This window comes from Setaria italica, chromosome II (assembly GCF_000263155.2).
Source record: "Setaria italica strain Yugu1 chromosome II, Setaria_italica_v2.0, whole genome shotgun sequence".
In the NCBI taxonomy this organism is placed as follows: Eukaryota; Viridiplantae; Streptophyta; class Magnoliopsida; order Poales; family Poaceae; genus Setaria; species Setaria italica.
The window spans coordinates 41,025,370-41,043,136 of NC_028451.1; the positions used below are offsets into that span (position 1 = coordinate 41,025,370).

The window sequence follows — 17,767 nt, forward strand, 5'->3', positions numbered from 1 at the left end:
GAGGAGAAAGCTAAGATCAAGACCCTGCTCTAGAAGAGAATCAGAGATCAAGATGACAGGAAAGGAGCTGAAGGACTAGACCAATTCAAGATGGAATCAAGAAAGTAGGGTAGCTGAGAGTGATATATAGTTCTTTGGTGGGGACGATCGTCTTACGTGGGTGTCCTCACTAGGTGCTAGAATGTGTTATGTAACTACTAAGCTCTTCCCCCCCCCCCCCACCACCCCCACCCCCAAAAGATGAGATTGAGATGCGGTGTTTCAACTTTTTTGGACGATATTTATGCTTGACATCATGCAGGCATGCAGCTATGCACTGCAATCTCCTTGCGGTGCACCTCTGCAAGGGCCGGGTGAAGAAGCTCAGGTCAATGCAGAGGCCGGCAAGGGCCTTGACCCCATGAGAAGATGAATCCTTCGCTGCCTGATCCAACGTGCACTGTAAGCGCAACAGTAACACATCCCTCCACTCCTAATCCAATGCCGCGCTGTAATTGCAACAGTAAAAACGTCCTTTAAACACTCTCTGACCCAATGTAGGAGTACTCTGTAACTAAAACAGTACTACTCCACTTCCTAATTCGATGCTGGTCGACTGTAATTACAACAGTAAAAAAGGGGGAACAGCCAGCAGGTCCTCAGAAGAAAGAGATAGGAAAGAGATGGTCATCAGGCAAGGAGACCAAGCTGCAGAGTTACCATGATGACCAGGCTAAAGCATGCAGAGTCAAAAAGGATAAAGCTAGAGCCTAGAAGGGAACAATCAAGCAGGCGACAACTTTGTTTCAGCAAGCTGGAACCAAATTCAAGTGCTAGAAAGCAAGGCAAATCGATCACACTTTTATGCTGCAAAATTCAAACAAATCGAAGAACAAATCGGCAATTTCTCATTGTTTCCTGCTGAGGTGCAGATCGAACAGAAATTCAGAACCCACACAGTTCATGTAACCATTCAGGATCCCATAAAGTGTTGCTTCAGAATTTCTTGCCTCATCTGGTCTCTTGTCCTCATCTCAGATATCCAACGCTCTTATCTTTCTTATCCATTGATTCATTCATTCATTCATGGGACTGCCATCGATTTCTTCAATGTCATTGAGCATAATGGCATGAAGAACTGAACTGACCATTCCCTGCAACGAAGAGGAAGGAAACAGGGGGCGCCGGTCAGTTGCTGGAGTTGGGGCCGTAGCAGGCGGCGCGGACGGGGTTCCAGAGCCACTGCACGAGGAACCGCCGCCCGTTCACGCCATTCACGTTGTAGGCGCTGCCGTCGGGCGCGCGGGACACGTTCCCGACCATGCCCCCCGCGCCGCCGCCGTCGCCGTACACGCCCAGGCACAGGTCCGCGATCTCCGTGGGCGCCGTCGGCGTGTCCCCGGCGTACCACGCGTTCACCAGCGGGTTGGTCGACATCTCCGCCAGCTCGTGCCCCAGCACGATCACCATCCCGTCCACCCCGGCGTCGCCGTTCGGCGGCCGCAGCACCGCCTGCCCTCCCCCTCCCCCTCCTCCTCCCCCGGCGCCGGCGCCGGCTCCGTACTCGGCGGCGGCGAACGGGTACGCGCACTTGCCGGGGCACTGCGTGGCGCTGTTCCCCACCCACAAGTACGGCACGGTGACCCCGACCACGGAGGCGAAGGTGAAGTAGTGGAAGCCGCACACGGCGCGGCAGAACTCGTCGACCTGCACGTCGGGGGAGGTCAGCACCAGGTACGCGCCGCTGTAGGGGTCCAGCGGCAGCGGGTCCGGGTACGCGTACACCGCCGACCGGATCACCGACTGCATGTCGGCGCGCCGGAGCGAGGCGCCGTGGGAGTAGCCGGCGTCGGAGTGCTCGCCGGCGACGGCGAACGCGCCCGTCACGTTGGCGCCCGTCTGGTCCGTGTACATCCGCGGCGTGCGCGCCCACCAGTCGGAGACAGCCGGGAACGGGGCCGACGCCGAGAGGGAGGCGAGGAAGTCCCGGAGCACGGCCTGCGCCGCCGGCTCCCACCGCCCGTACCAGATGAGGTAGAGGTTGGTCGGCGACCCGGACACGACGGGCCCCATGTGGTACTGCATGTCCACCAGCTGGTTCCCGTCCACCAGGTAGTCGGGGCGGTACACCGGCGTGCACCGGACGGCGGCGAGGTTGCTGCTGGAGATGCAGATCGCCGCCGCCGCCGCGGCGAGGAGGAGGAGGGAGGGGTGGTGGGGGAGCAACCTCCCCATTCTGGTGGGATGTGTCGATGTGTGGAGTGGAGTGGAGTGGAGTGGAGGCTTCAGGGAGCGAGTGAGCTGGGTTTTGGTGGTTTTTGAGTTTGAATCCTCACGCTTTTTGTAAGGAGAAAGAAGTGGGATACAGTCGTAAACAGGTCATTCGCATTAATACAATGAAACTTATTATTGATTTTTTACGAGAACAGTAAATTTTAAAATGAAACTACATTAAACACCTTTAGCTGAATCCACTTCGAACGGATCTAGGATTTGAAAGGAGGGTGGCTTATTTTCCCCTTCTTCCTCCTTCCTCCTCTCTTTTTCTTCTCCTTCCTCCTCATTTTCTTCTTCCTCTTCTTTATCCATAGCTGAAATTTTTAGGGGGCTTCAGGAGGCTCCATGGGCTGCATAGAGGTAGGGGGCTCCAGCCCCCACGCTGCATAGGATCACATCCTTTACTAAAATATTATGTAGCTAAATGATAATAAAACAACTAAACCTTGTTGATTGCCAAAAAAGTTAATTTTCATCATGGATCCATAATATTTTCTTTTTCAAAACATAGTATGAAATTACATATGCATCTTATGCATCTTGTTATTTAATGGACACATCATCTGTTACTAATGACCCATGGACGGAGCTAGGATGAAACAATTGGGGAACCATTAGCACAAATCTTAAGTATAATCTTTAGTTTATACTCTATCCGTTCCAAATTGTAGGTCATTTTGACTTTTCTAGGTTCATAGATATTATTATGCACCTAGACATACACTATATCTAAATGCATAATAATATCTATAAACTAAAAAACTAAAATGACCTGCAATTTGGAATGAAGTGTATGGAGTTACATGTATGTATACATGGAGTGACTGAGCCGGACCTAGTTGGCGGATTTAACCAACACAGATACACTCAGTTAGTGAGTACACATCAATTGAAATAAGTTGATTAGTTTAGTGTTCAAAGTTTGAGAGGTTTCATGCACACTTTCTAGAACAACGTACGAAAGGAGTACGAAATTGCTTGTTGGAGCAAATAAATCAAATCATCATCCTATTCTATCCAAAAATTGAGATTGATATGAATTTGTTGAGGTGAGACCAGATTGCCAAGACCCCGACTCCCCAACCTATTTTTCTAAGATAGAGATTACATAGTATACACACTCGATGTGGTCATGTGGGGTTGGGACCAGATAGGTTATCTTCAATCCTGGTCTAATTAGAAGGGGTTAAACCTAATGGCATAACAATCTGAAGATCTTAGGTCTAATAGGACCTGCTGCTTGATTTTTTATTTTTTACATTTATTTTTTGATTCGTAGCTGGTACCTGGAGCTGGACCAGGACCGCCCTTCTTGATGTCTGCCACGGACTCCATGTCAACGGCTGCACGCAGCTCAAGGCTGCACTTATATTCGTTCTAGGACCAGTGCGGTTGACGTGCGGGCCATCCTGGCCGCGGCGGCGAGAAGATAGTCAAGGCTGTCGTCTCTAGCCAAGCTCAAAAGCTCTACAAGGGCCGCGTGTAACCCAAGCCACAGCTGGTGATAACTAGACGTGGTTATGAGAGAGAGGGGAGTAAAATCTTGTTGGGAGCACAAGTGATTTTCTGCGTGGCATCCCAAGGAGCAGCACGTGAGACCTGCAGTAGAAAAACCTTTTGCATCATTCCATACACCTCTACCTCTACTGCCAGAGTCATCTTCATTTTTCCTAGTTGTGTATACCATTATTCTACTACCTCCTCTCTCTCTCTCACCGTACTGCATCTGCACCCGTGCACATCACAACGCATTGCTTCCACAAGTGAAAGAGTGAGGCCAAAGTGACTGCAAGTTTGCATTCTCGAGAACAGATTAAAAAGAAGAAGAAGATGTTGCAGGTTTCGTATTTCTGCAACACGATAGAGAGAGAGAAGAATAATACGAACAGAGGAGGAGGAGCCATCACTGCTCCTGACGCGTGAAAGATGGTGGCGGCAATGCCGTGGCGTGGCGCCATAGGATTCATCAGCTTCTTCTGAGTTCTGACCTGCTGCCACGGACGAGGGATCTCATGATCATCACAGGCACACTAGTATATAGCAGGTGAATGTGGGTGCGAAGAACTATAAGATTTATGAGATGTCATGTGGTGGATATTGTTTTACGCCCGGATCACGCGGACCGGAGCAGGGTCAGGCGGATCCGACGGCGAGGTCAGGAGGATCGACGGCGGCAGCACGAGCGCCACGACGACCGGCGACCGCAGGTGGAGGACCGCCACGAGCGGCAGAGGTCAACCTCGGGAAGCAGCAGAGCCAGCTGTTATGTTCCTGGACCAGGACAGAGCAAAGCAATAGGTTATATCCCAGTCAACTCCCTAGATATGTTCTTCACCAGAGAGGATAAATATTTCCTGGGATCAGCTTGCTGGATCCCAGTTTGACAGGGTAGAATGTTGATTCACAGAGAAGCAGCAAACATCTGATTGCAAATGGATTCACAGGGATACACATGGAAACATCAGGTCAAATTATCAGAGATCGATTCGAGTGCATCTGACCTAACATGGTTCAGATAAACCTAATGGGAGCTGCAAATATCCAAGCAAAAAGGAAACGATTATGTACAGCTCGGCAATTAGACAGATGCGGAGGCACATCGCATACTGGATAAACCCCTTTGGACCAAAATGGTTCAAAGATGGTTGATTTTGCCGGTTTTCACCAAATGTGATCTCTTTTCCTTCTTCACCTTTGTTCTGGTGGTCACCAACTCCGAGGCACGGAACACGAAGGTCAGACCTGATCTATCACCCCTAGTTTTTCCCAGCTATGATACTGTCAGAACTTAGTCTATTGGAAGGGATCTACAATTGCCTTGCTGCTTCCTCTCACTGGAGCTGAGACCTGCTGCTGCTTTCAGGCCAATGGAAGCTTGGCGCATTGTTGTATTGTGACAAATCAAATGAAATGGTCTCCACCTACAAAAAAGAGCGTCAGTATGCGTGAACCACACCAGCTAACCATCTCCTGAAAGAGCAAGAGAAGACAAAAACAGAAAGCTTATTTCTGAGCTTACTCCATAAGGGAAAGTTTCCGGAGCACCCGTCGATGTTAACGGCCATCCCTCATTTACAGGATTCGCCTGGACCTAATAAAAAAAGAAATGAAAACTTTATATTAGCAAAACTATAATTGCTAGCCAAATGTACATATATCTAATAACATCACATACATTTGTTGCATCAGTTACGCTGTCAGTTGCAGTGACTGCTGTGTTTATAGTGTTTGCGGTGGCATTCCTCCTCTTGTTATATGCCCTTTTAGTTTTTTTTTTCAAGGTATCAAGAACAGTTGGGGTCGCCAGCTTCTTCTTGCGGGAACGCTTGGACTGGCCTTGAGTAAGATCCCAGCCCTTTGTACTAAGAGAGATGGGCAATGCATCATCAGTAAAATCCTCGTTCACAGGATTGTATGCAAAGTTGGCTGTTGAAACATGGCTGTCAACCCTTTGATCTCTTAGTGACTTCTCATATGAGATCACTTTATCCCTGATTTCCCTCATGATTGACAAAGCATATTCTTTTGATTCTGAGTTCATGGAACCAAATTCCACAACTTCCGCAAAGTATTGGTGGCCAAGTTTGTAGAGATCATCGTAGCTTCCCAGTTCCTGATTACCCGCTGAGACAGGTTGGGATATGGAAGCACATGTTTGTTTACAATCCTTGCACCAGCGATGAATGATGTATTTTGGTGGAATCATCAGCACAAGCTCCTGCCTCAATACAGTGAGCGCATGCCTGCACAATATTCCTTTGGATTGGAACAACCGGCAGAGGCACCATATGTCATCTTCAACATTATCATAAACAACTTTGTAGTCTACCTTGGTTGCTTGATTGATATGCTCCGAAACTACGTATGTAACCACTGAATCATTCCGGTCAAGTATACTATAATTGCAATGAAATGAATGCCCTATTTCATTCAAGAACTTCTGAAAGATTTCTGCAGTGTACACCTTTGCGGCTTGATCTTCCACAGGTAATCCTGTCATCATTGGTGGCCTCATCTGTGATGATCTTAAATCTTCATAAGATTCCTTTTCTAACTTATCTTTAACAGCTCCCTCATACTGCTCTACAAACATTTTCAAAGAGGTTCCTGACGTCAACCAGCCGTCAAAATAGTCAGTAACACTATCACTTCTATCTGTGACAGACATTCCTGCCCAAAATGAATCCTTCACATAAACAGGAGCCCATTGCATCCTGACCTCATATAGTTTAGACAACCATTCATTTCCCTCTAAGCGAAAATGTTGGATGGTATCTTGCCACTCTTTGTCAAAGTCAGGCATAGTAACATAATCATAGGCCAGTGTGGTGAATGCGGAAATAACTTCATCCTTGCTCTCCATTTCTTCCAACTTTTCAGGAAGCTCATTTAAGATGTGCGAAAGGCAAAAACGGTGCCTTGCATTAGGAAAAACCTTTTTAATAGCTATTGCTACATCATGACAGTAATTGGTAATTATTGAATGTGGTGGCTTGGCATTCATACATCTTAACCACGTACCGAAAAGCCACACATAAGCTCCAAGAGATCTACCTGCAAGCAGGCCACAGCCTAGTAACACTGGCTGCGCATGGTGGTTAGTGCCCACAAATGACACAAACTGCATATCATACTGATCACTAAAGTTTGTGACATTAATAGCAACAACATCACCAAAGTAATTGTATGAACTGCGTGATTTGGCATCCGCCCAAAAGACATTCCTTAGCTGCCCTTGCTCATTCATATCTAAACTGTAAAAGAAACAAGGGTTTTGGTCTTGCATTTTGTTGAGAAAATTCAACAGTTCCTCTAAGTCTCCATCTGCAAGCTTCAATTTCCTATTTCTGTCTATCTTGGTTCTGAATTCAGCCTGTGTAGATGAAGTTACACCAGTATCACCACCTCTACCTGAAAGTGCAACAGCTGAGCTGCTCTGTGGTCCCTCAGACTCAGACATACGAGGTGGATTTAGAGAGAAAGGAGAGTTCTTCAAATGCCTCTTAAATTTAAGCAAGCTCGGATCCAGTGGATGGTTGTGCTCCAACTCAAGAACAATTACTTCCCAGCGGTTCTGAAAATGTGCGTCCTTCACGATCATCTTAGCCTTGCAGCCAGTCTTCATGCCTCGCTTTCTTGCAGGTCTTGTCACACCAGATCTCAGTCTAGACTGCCCTCCTTTAGAACATATGAATGTAGAGCGATAACGGAAACCATCAAAGGTATTGTTAGATCTTCTTGTAATACCAAAACCTGCGTGACAACCGTATGTCACATAGAACTGAAAGGCATCTTCCTCCGAGTCAAATATCATCCCTACTTTTGGCAAACATGCCGGATCTATATCAACTGGTTTGAAGACATCAATCTCAGCAGCATTTCCTTCTTTCTCACCATCTTCTTGCAAATCTTCTTCATTAGATGATTCAGTGCTATACTCTTCCTCTTCCATTGGTCCAAAATTTTCCAAGTGAACCTGAAAATAGAGCAACTATGTCATGAACTTTGTATAAATATTCTTACCAGAAGCATGAATAGTACACCTACTACGGCACTGTGTGCATCGTCGCATATAATGGTGAATAAATTGGAGCAGACGGTGTCACTGAAATTCCCACACACTCCCTCCAGGTGAAATATATGTTGTTTTTAGACTTGTACACAGGAAACACGGAAGTATATGGAGTGACCTCATTGCCCTTCAATTACTCCCACATTGGCAAAGGTGCCTCCTTTGTTTCATAAGATTTAGCAAGGGCATAAGCAGAAAAGAAAAGGAGAAAGGTGCCAGGCTGCCAGCAAGCTTCCAGAAGACTAGAACTATGAAAGTAATCAGAGTAGCTGATACTTGATACAGTAGAACTTCCTTATGCCATATAAATTTGAAGGGGCAAAACACCAGAACTTCATATTTATAGGGGGCAAAACTGTCCAGATTACAGCATGCTAAATGAGAATGTTAGAATGCAACAAGAAACAACCAACCGACCAGAAGGTGTTTCAATGTTATCTTGAGCTACAAACTGACTAGATTTTGTTCTGTACTAGATAGTGTAGCAACTTAAGTGCTACTTTCTTCTTCCTTTTACATTGCACCTTTATCCCAATTCATAGATGAACAGGGCAGCAAATCACTTAAAGACACAAAGCATGTGTTTGGTTTTGGGACCAAGTGGAATGGGTTGGGTCCATCCCACTTTTCTAGGTTATGTTCAACCCATCTCGTGTTTGGTTAGGAGGGATGGGTCCGTTCCAGTTTTTTGTTTGGTTGGAGGGGTTGAGGGTTAGGATGGATGCCATTCTAACACCGTTAGCCACGCTTATCAGTGGGTCCCACCTGTCATCTATAGGTCCCATGTGTCATCCTCCTTTCCCTTCTCTTTTCTTTTCTTTTTTTCTGGTCAGCCTCATCTTCTATATGCGGCTCGTCCTCCTCCCGGCGGCGCCGGCCTCCACCGCGTCGCCCCCGGCACAGCAGCAACACCCGCTACAGTGCCACCACCCCCACTGCCACCGGTGACCGCGCTCATCGTCCTCGTCCTCCCCTCCGCCGCCACCGCCGCCCATCCCTCCGCACTTCTTCCTCGACCAAGCATCACTGGTGCCTGAAGCGCGGCGACGTCCCCGCGGAGCTCGCCAACGCGCACCTCCTCAAGTTGCAGCTGCCGTACGTGCACGTCCGCCTCAAGAGCCGCACTGACGTGGACGCCCACGCCGCCGAGCTCCGAAGCAGCGTGGATGCCGTCCAGCCCCAGCGCGGCGGCAGGCTCGTGGGTGGCGAAGCTCGAGCTCGCACGGCCGGCGGCGAAGCTCCCGTGGGCGGAGCTGGTTCTCGCCCTGACCGCCACCCCTGCCTCTCCCCGTGCCCTCGCCCGGCGGCAGCGGCCTCGACCTCGCCTAGCCGGCGGCGAACTCGACCTCGCCTAGCCGGCGGCGGAGCTTGAGCTCGCCCAGCTGCCCGCCCCTGCCTCTCCCTGTGAGCCACGCCGCGCTACCCGCCACACCGAAGTAGCTTCGCGCCGCGCCCCGCTCTCTCTCTCTCTCACCACGCCCGAAACAAAGAGCAACGACGTCCATCTGGGTCGAGTGCGTCCGCTCATTTTGGGCAGATGCATTCGACCTGCATCTGAGGGGAATATTCCCCTCAGGGATGGACCCAACCCACTTCGTTTTGCAACCAAACGCGGGTTCATGTGGGTCGAACTCGTCCCAACCCAGATAAACCCCCAAACCAAACACACCCAAAGTCAAGTTCCTAAATCATAATGGACTAATCACTTGCATCAATGAAGCCTTGAAGTAGGTTCCTTCCATGAGGCAGCAAAGCCATGTAGCACTACGACATGGTGCATCTCCTGCAACACACGCTAGCGCCAGGGAGGAGGTGAATCTGCTAGGGACTAATCCAAGAGCCAGGGAAATAGAGATGATGCTGCAATGCACAAACGCCACTTGTGGGGAAGGGAATCAGTGAATTGCCGTGGCGCGGAATGGAGATTGCCATATGGCAGATACCCACCCTAGCCTGCAGCCAACAAATCTAATTGAACACATACTCTTTTTTGTCTTAAACCTGGGATTGGGTGGTGTAACACAAATCTTAACAATACTACCAGCTGGTCCTGAACACAGATCGTGCCATGGAGTCCATGGCGTGATCTGTGCCATCACTCAGTGGTACCATAACAGAAAGCTGCATCCTGAAGTACAGCAAAACTTGAAGCATTCTATTGACATATTCACCCAAATCGGCTTATAAAGTAGGTAAAGGTCTCAGTAATAGACGTGCAATAGCCGCTAGCCAAGCCGATGGGAGCTCCGGCTCCCCGCCTCTCATATGCTATCCAGCCTCCATCCACGTCTCTGGCGGCACCAACGGCGAGCGCGCCGCCGTCTGTCCCACCCCACTATTTCAATTTCAACACGAAAAAGCATTGCCTTCTCAGCATACAGATCGAACTGGGATTTCACCCTATGGAAGCCAAGAATCTAAACCTTTTAGCTTGAAACGCGAAACTTTCTGCTCGATTTTTCAACTAAAAATGGAATGGGATTGAAGCAACTCGGAACCTAAACTTACACTCAAGGAAGCTTTGAACTGAATAAAAATAGCAATTTTACTGGAGAAAGGGGGGGAGGGGGGTTGGGGTTTTACCTTCCAACTCCGGCGAGGGGAGGCGCGCGTACGTCGAGGTCACGATGACGCCGGTCGCTGCTAGGTGAGCGCAGCGGCGGCGAGGCGAAGCAGATGCGGCTCGAGAGCAAAGGGGGAGAGACTACGAGAGGGAGAGGGGGCGGAGGCCGGAGGAGAGAGAAGGGGTGGACCTGGAGGCTGGGGCCCACCCAGCCAGCGGCTTTGCCTCTTGCGGCGACACACCTGATCGCACGGCTGCGGGTGCTGAGGCGCGATCCGACGGCTGCGCATTTCCCCCGTTCGTCTCGGCTCACACCGAAGAAACCCTCTCGGCCTCTACTTCGCCGGCGCCGCCGGGCACGCCGCCGCCCTCCGGGACAGGCGTCCGCCCCTTCGCCCACAGGAGCCCGCCGCCTTGAGTCCTCCCTCGCAACTCCGACGCTAGTGTCTCTTTCCATTCCTTGACCTTCTTGGAGCCGGTATTCATCCGGACTCGCTTTATTCGCTTCCCTGCAGGGTGTGATGTGCGATTGAGCTCTCGAGCCATAATCTTTCTTCCTCTCCATCATATTACTTGTCGAATTTATTACTGCGCGGTGCCATGCTGATCTGACCCCATCCATTCCCGTTGTTATTCTTCTATTACTTGTCCCAAGAATTGGGCGGGTTTTCAGCTGGACCCTCATGTCCGGCATTAACACTCAGCTCCATCTCCACACTTGGAATTGGCAATGAGGAGCTTGTTTCAGGCGTGCCACCGCTACCGCCGCCTCACGTCCGTCCCTCGTGCTGTGGAAGCTGCCTTTTCTGTAAGACCACACTGCTTGGAAACAATTTGAGGTATACTTTGTGCTGTTGTGCATAGTTCACCTGCCGTTGTGACTAATAAGATGCATGCTTGTGTTCTTGTTCCAGGCCAATGACTATGGGCCATGGAGGAGGTATAGGTATATTTCTGCAAGCACCAGTAAGGTTCTACCATGGGAAACGCCGTCCCGTGAAACGCTGCTGAGGAAGATAGATGGTGCTTTAAAGGATGGCAATGTCGAAGAGGCACTGCAATCATTCGGAAATTACAAGAAGCTTCACGGTCTTCCTGAGCCGCGGGTACTGAATAGCGTGATCGTGTCGCTGTCTTACATGTCTAGTCGGAGGTGGCTTCAGAGGGCATTTGACTTGGTTCTCTCAGTTCATCAAATTAACAGCAACGTTCTCAACTGTGGCTCACTGATGAGGCTAGCGTTGGCTCTTGCGAGAGATCAGATGCCTGTTCCAGCCTCCATGGTCCTGAGGATCATATTGGAGAGTGGAAAGCTCCCTGATGTTGATATACTGAGCATGGTGTTTCTGCATATGTTGAAGTCACAGGTTGGATCCTATCTTGTCACTGATGTTATGATTGAGACCTGTGAGAGTTTCTTGGACCAAGTTACAGATAGACGGGAAATGAAAAAACTTGATCCAATAAAGAACAATGCCACCTTGTTCAATATGGTTTTGGAGTCATGTGTGAATTTTAAATGCATTATCAAGGCCCAGAAAATAATGGAACTGATGTCATTGGTCGGAGTTGTGGCCGATGTAAATACAGTGGTGATTGCTAGCCGTGTCTTTGAGATGGTTGGGCAACGAGATGAGTTGATACAAATGAAAAGAAGCATCGACTCTTTAACATCTTTGCCATTTCTTCAGTACTACCAGCATTTTTATGACAGTCTATTGAGCCTGCATTTCAAATATAATGACATGGATGCTGCTGCAAAATTTTTAATCAATCTGCATCAGCAACGAAAACCTAGTGTTTTCTTTCCCAATGGTTTACAGAAACAAGGTATAATACAAATTGGATCTGGAAATCTGAAAACCGGATATAGAATAATGTTTGATCCCGGAAAAGTTGACAGGAGCTTTGTTTTGGGTACAGAAAGCCAATTTGGCCTTGTTGTCCTTACTAATGGAAATCTTCTTCATACAGAAAAGGCTCTTGCTAAACTTATTGTAGGTTGTGTGAAATCAAGGAATATGCATGCATTATCTAGCCTTTTTATTATGTTACATAAAGAAGATCTAGAGGTAATTTCTCCTCTGGATGTGGTTAATGCATGCATTCAAATGGGATGGTTGCATGCTGCTCACGAAATGCTAGATGATTTAGAGTCAGCTGGAATCCAAGTCGGGATTACTAGTTACATTTCTCTTTTGAGAGCATATGAGCAGGAGAATAAGTCAGAAGAATTCGATGGGCTTCTCCAGCAGATACAAAAGATTGCATCTACCATGGATGATATTCATTCAAATTATCCATTTACGATCAAGAATATTGCCAAAATAGTGAAGGATGAAATGCCTCTCACTAATTCATCTTTGTTTGCTGCTTTGGCTGAAGAAATGAAACATTACAACCCTGAAGGACACTTGACATTAGAGTTCAATAATTCGATTCTTTTCTTCTGCAAGGCAAAAATGATGGAAGATGCTCTCTGCACATATAAGCGTATGAGAGAACAACATATCAGGCCCACTTATTATACTTTTTGCCACATACTGTGCAGTTATTCTTCAATGGACATGCATAGGGAGATCACCATGCTTTGGGGAGAAATAAAGCGCAGACTTGAATATGGAGAGCTAGATGTGGACAGGGACTTGCTTGATTGCTTGATTTTGAATTTCCTTAAAGGTGGATATTTTTCGAGGGTGATGGAGGTCATTAGTTACATGTCAAAACATAATATTCACTGCGACAAGTGGAAATACAGGCATGTCTTCCTGAAGCTACACAAGAACCTGTATAGGAATTTGAACTCCCTGCATGACAAAACTGAAGCTCAGAACAAAAGGATTGAAGATGTCCGAGCTTTCAGGTCATGGGCAGGTATTAAATAAATAGGGTTAGTAACCATTTTGGTCCCTCAAGTTTAGCAAAAGGTTCACTTTGTCCCGTAAGGTTTATTTTGATCCTTTGCATTTGCAAGTTGGGTGCATTTGATGACTTGGCGCCAGGAAAGCATGCCATGCCACTAACTGTTCATTGCCTCCTCTTTGCTGACTATGCTCTGACAAAAAGATCAAATTGCCCCTGCCTCCCAGCTGATTGTGTCGAACCATTCAAACCAGTTGCCAGTTACCACATAGACCAAAGCATTGCATGGAGGGGCACTATTTCTCACTGAGCTGGCTTGAGGCGAGAAGCAGGGGCACGCTTTTATGGCAAGTAAGCCCCACACGCACTGAGCTGAGATCTCTTATGCCCAGAGGAGCTCCAATGTCATGGCAGGTTTTGGCATGCCATGGCACACTGGCTACGGTGCAGTTGCCCATGGATTCCCACGAGGCCACGAGCAGTTATGTTCGGACCAACTTTATTTACACGCATGGTGGGCTTTGCACTGGATTGGTCAATATTTTGTTGTGCCCCTGGGATTGCCATATTGTGCTGAGTTTTTATATGCTTCGGCCTCAATATGCAAATTCTGGACAGAATTTGAATTCATCGGCAGAGCAAGGGGTCATCGATGGAGGAACTCACAATGTGGGGCTTTAAGCAGCTTGGAGTAGAGGAAATCATCCAAAGTTTGGGGATACTGTATCTAGAATTTGTACAGTGATTCTCTTTTTTTTCTTTGATAATCTTTAGCTGTGTTTGAGAACCCTGTAAACTTATATGCAATTTTGGGAAATACAGCCATCTCTGCGTCTTTTAGGGTTGACGACATTTATTGTCAGGATGGAAAAACGTTGGAATTTTATATTTCAGTTTGGCATAGAAATGGAACATCAGTATATCAAGAAGGATGTATTTGGAAATTTTATCCCTTCAAATTGGTCAGTGTCATCTAGTGTGCTTTCTGGTTACAATTGCTAAAAATGTTTGACCTGTATTAGTGGCACAAAGGAATCTGCAAATTGTTCATTAAAAAAAGTTAAAGTTCATTCAATAAAAAGGAAACTGCAAATTAACAAAAAGGAACTAGATTTTTTTTCCTTGGTAATTGAATTGCTGTGCAATTCTAGTTTCCTTGCTTTGTTGCTAAATAAAATGTAACAAGGGCGATGCGGTCATGAATATCGTGAGCGGCAAAGGAGCCACAGGAATAGCAGCACATCAGGAAAAACCATAGATCTTTAGTTGTTGTAAGATAGGCAATTTTTATAACTTCAATATCATCTCAAAAAAATTTGAGCGACATCATCTCAAAATTTTGACTGGAAATGCTCTAAAGGGACTCGGCCAGCACCAACACGTCGCAGCACAACTGCTCCCCTGTCGCGGGAAGCTCAGCCACACACATCGACCCACAGCCGCCGCCTCCGCAGGCGATCCCTCCGACCACTAGGTCCCCTTCTCCCTCCTCGCTCCCCTCATTCCTCCAAAGTCCAAACCCTGGCGCAAACCCTAATGTCCGCCGCCGAGGACCCCTCCCGCCTCTCCGGCGAGTCCTCCCCGTCGTCCCCCACCTCCTCCGGCTCCTCCTCGCCCTCCTCCTCTGGCGCCGCCACCAACCTCGCCCTGACCGCATCGACCTCCGCCGCCGGCAATGACGCCGACGCCGACGTCCCCACCTCCCCGTACCTGGGGATGTACTTCGAGACGGAGGACGACGCGTACGAGTTCTACAAGGCCTACGCCGCCCGCCTCGGCTTCGTCGTCCGCAAGTCCAACAAGTCCAAGAACTCGCGGCACACCGTCACCCGCCGCCTCTTCGTCTGCTCCAAGCAGGGGTTCCGCCAGGAGCCCAAGAAGCCACAGGACGAGGCTGCTGGCGCCGGAGCCGCGTCCTCGTCCTCGCCGGCGCCGGCACCCCGGTGCCCGGAGTCGCGCACAGGCTGCCTGGCGTCGCTTACCATCAAGCTCATTCCTTCTGCCAACGCCTTCCGTGTCACCGACTTCGTCGCCGGGCACAACCACCAGCTCGCGTCCGCCGCGCCTGCAGTTTCTCTGGCCCTACTGCCACCAAACTCGTCGCATCACAGCATAGCCGCTGCGGCAAGATTGCCAGACCCAAGGGATGGGCCACATGTGGACATGCACTTCGAGACCGAGGAGGACGCATATGTCTTCTACAACAGGTATGCTGAGCACGTGGGCTTCAGTGTCCGGCGCTCCTACAAGAAGCGCAAGCGTGGGATGATAGTGTCGCGGATCTTTGTTTGTTCCCGCGAGGGTGTTAGTGACCGTGCCAAACAAGAGGGTGGGGCCATAGTCCCTGCAAATGGTGTTGCAGGATCAGCAAGCACACCTAGGCCGGGCCCGGCACCGACACGAACAGGATGCCAGGCGAGAATGGTGATCAAGATCACTCCCTGCCGGACATACCGTGTGGCGAAGTTCTTCCCAGAGCATAACCATCCGCTTGCCAATCCAGAGTGTGTGCATAAGCTGCGGTCACATAAGATGAGGGCTCGAGCACATGAGTTTGGGGCAGGGGACCTGCATCGAAGGAAGCAAGGGAAGGGTGTGCAGCTCGGAGATGCTGGCGCGGCATTGCAGTACCTGGAGGAGTTGCAGGTAGGAAACCCTTCAGTGTATTATGCGGTAGGGGTTGGGCCTGATGGGAAATCTGCTGTAAATTTCTTCTGGGCTGATGCGAAATCAATAATTGACTTCAGGAGTTTTGGGGATGTTGTTTGCTTTGATACAACATATGGATTGAATATCTATGGACGGCCATTTGCGTTGTTTGTTGGTGTTGACAACCACAAGCAGTTACTTGTGTTTGGTGCAGCACTACTCTATGATGAAAGCATTCAGTCATTGAAATGGACCTTTGAGGTGTTTGCTGATGCTATGCGTGCTAGGCAGCCACAAACTATTTTCATCGATGAGCGTCCTGAGTGTGCTGTTGCAGCAGCAGAGGTTTGGCCTGGAAGCAACCGTTGCATAAGCGTGTGGCATATCTACCATAATTCAAAGAGACACTTGAAGCAGGTGTTTGAAAGCTCAAAGAGTTTCAGCAATTCTTTGAGCCATTGTCTCTTTGACTATGAGGACGAGATGGAGTTCTTGTCAACATGGGAGAAGCTAATTGAGAAATATGACATCAGCGAAAGTGAGTGGCTCAGCAGGCTGTTCATGGAAAAAGAAAAATGGGCTTTACCTTATCAGAGAACCATCTTTTCTGCTGATATGCTCACCACTCTTCAAAAGGATAACATGATTAATGAATTGAAACGAGAGCTCAGCGAGCAAGAAGATATTCTGCAGTTCTTCAGGCGTTATGAGGCTATTTTGGAAGAGCATCGATCAAAGAAATTGCATGCTGATGTTGATGGCAACCAGGTTACTTTGCCTATCCCGTCGTTGCGAATGCTAAAACAATCGTCAAATGCTTATACACCTGAAGCTTTCAAGATGTTCCAGGGTGAGTTTGAGGCTTACATGAATTGCATGTCCTTCCCCTGTGGTGTGGTTGGCACAATCTCGGAGTATAAAATTGTGCTTGATGAGAAGCCATCAGAGAGCATTGTCAAATTTGATGCACTAGATGGCTCAGCCAGTTGTAGCTGCAAGAAGTTTGAGGCTGTTGGAATTCAATGCTGTCATGTACTGAAGGTACTTGATCTCAAGAATATCAAAGAGCTCCCAGAACAATACATTTTGAAAAGATGGAGAAAAGATGCCCGTTCTGTTCAAATTGGGGAGGAACCTACCTATGGATCTGGCAGTGTCATGCGATCTCCCTCAGAAGCCCGATTCAATAACATGTGCCGGTTGGCTAGCTTGATTGCTTCAAGGGCTGCCAAATCTGAGGAGGCAATGTCGTACATTGAAAGCCAATCAAGTGTTCTTCTGAAACATCTTGATGATATTCTACAGACAGGCTATCCAGATATGGGAAATCATGCTGTTGCTTCAAGCAGTCAAGCGATTTCCTTTGTAGGCAGCCAACATCCTGACCATACAACACAAGCAGGAGCAGTTGCACAGACAACAAATGGTATAATCTATAATGTTTTAACATTTCCAACATATCATCATTCTGTACTGTTTTTAATGAATGGAATCATGTGGGTGATGGCAGGTCTGATGGGGCTTTGATGGAACATTTGCATTCTGTAGTCCAGATCATACTAGCAACATTGGTAAGTAGTTCATGTTAATTTACTGAAGAGGTGATATTGCACAACCTAAACATTAAAGAATTCACTTTGTTGCAGTGTGACTTGAACTGCAAAGGATTCACTGTTTTAGTCCAACCTCGAGGTTGGAGGCATGGCAGTAGGCTTAGAATTGTATAGCTGTATATAGTTTTCCAAGTTCATAATTTTTTGGATTTTCTAAGGATTCATATAGAATGGACCAAAAGTTGTGGTAGAATAGTCCTTTTGTGTGTGTGTGTGTGTGTGCGTGCGTGTGTGTGGGGGGGGGGGGGGGGG

At 48.1% G+C, this 17,767-nt stretch overlaps 4 protein-coding genes across 5 annotated transcripts; 2 read left to right on the forward strand and 2 right to left on the reverse strand.

The window, feature by feature from the left end:
* Positions 1 to 757: 757 nt before the first annotated feature.
* Positions 758 to 2,275, reverse strand: LOC101752514 (protein EXORDIUM-like 7). The gene has a single exon (XM_004957704.3). The coding sequence runs from the start codon at positions 2,212 to 2,214 to the stop codon at positions 1,168 to 1,170; it is 1,047 nt and encodes a 348-aa protein (XP_004957761.1). The 5' UTR covers positions 2,215 to 2,275; the 3' UTR covers positions 758 to 1,167.
* Positions 2,276 to 4,656: 2,381 nt separating this feature from the next.
* LOC101752926 (protein FAR1-RELATED SEQUENCE 6) lies at positions 4,657 to 10,556 on the reverse strand. The gene is made up of 4 exons (XM_004957705.3): positions 10,412 to 10,556; positions 5,432 to 7,732; positions 5,276 to 5,347; positions 4,657 to 5,177 (listed from the first exon to the last, which is right to left on the reverse strand). Exons 2-4 carry the CDS (start codon positions 7,706 to 7,708, stop codon positions 5,088 to 5,090), a joined length of 2,439 nt encoding a protein of 812 aa, XP_004957762.1. The 5' UTR covers positions 7,709 to 7,732; positions 10,412 to 10,556; the 3' UTR covers positions 4,657 to 5,087.
* Positions 10,557 to 10,671: 115 nt separating this feature from the next.
* LOC101753590 (pentatricopeptide repeat-containing protein At4g17616) lies at positions 10,672 to 14,103 on the forward strand. Of its 2 annotated transcripts, none has more exons than XM_004957707.3 (2): positions 10,672 to 11,199; positions 11,306 to 14,103. In XM_004957707.3, exons 1-2 carry the CDS (start codon positions 11,122 to 11,124, stop codon positions 13,274 to 13,276), a joined length of 2,049 nt encoding a protein of 682 aa, XP_004957764.1. In that variant the 5' UTR covers positions 10,672 to 11,121; the 3' UTR covers positions 13,277 to 14,103. The 2 variants fall into 2 exon arrangements, with proteins under 2 accessions (XP_004957764.1, XP_022679900.1); XM_022824165.1 differs by having other exon boundaries at positions 10,673 to 11,230.
* Positions 14,104 to 14,649: 546 nt separating this feature from the next.
* LOC101754011 (protein FAR1-RELATED SEQUENCE 7) lies at positions 14,650 to 17,737 on the forward strand. Its single transcript, XM_004957708.4, has 2 exons — positions 14,650 to 17,328; positions 17,413 to 17,737. Exons 1-2 carry the CDS (start codon positions 14,790 to 14,792, stop codon positions 17,427 to 17,429), a joined length of 2,556 nt encoding a protein of 851 aa, XP_004957765.1. The 5' UTR covers positions 14,650 to 14,789; the 3' UTR covers positions 17,430 to 17,737.
* Positions 17,738 to 17,767: the final 30 nt, after the last annotated feature.

What these genes read in the sequence shown, in the direction of transcription:
- LOC101752514 (XM_004957704.3), bottom strand. Translation starts at nt 2,214, where the DNA reads ATGGGGAGGTTGCTCCCCCACCACCCCTCCCTCCTCCTCCTCGCCGCG.
- LOC101752926 (XM_004957705.3), bottom strand. Translation starts at nt 7,708, where the DNA reads ATGGAAGAGGAAGAGTATAGCACTGAATCATCTAATGAAGAAGATTTG. An exon ending in GCGTAACTGATGCAACAAAT is followed by an intron (nt 5,348 to 5,431) that starts GTATGTGATGTT and finishes TTTTTTTATTAG; the next exon opens with GTCCAGGCGAATCCTGTAAA. An exon ending in CGGAAACTTTCCCTTATGGA is followed by an intron (nt 5,178 to 5,275) that starts GTAAGCTCAGAA and finishes TCTTTTTTGTAG; the next exon opens with GTGGAGACCATTTCATTTGA.
- LOC101753590 (XM_004957707.3), top strand. Translation starts at nt 11,122, where the DNA reads ATGAGGAGCTTGTTTCAGGCGTGCCACCGCTACCGCCGCCTCACGTCC. An exon ending in CTGTGGAAGCTGCCTTTTCT is followed by an intron (nt 11,200 to 11,305) that starts GTAAGACCACAC and finishes TTCTTGTTCCAG; the next exon opens with GCCAATGACTATGGGCCATG.
- LOC101754011 (XM_004957708.4), top strand. Translation starts at nt 14,790, where the DNA reads ATGTCCGCCGCCGAGGACCCCTCCCGCCTCTCCGGCGAGTCCTCCCCG.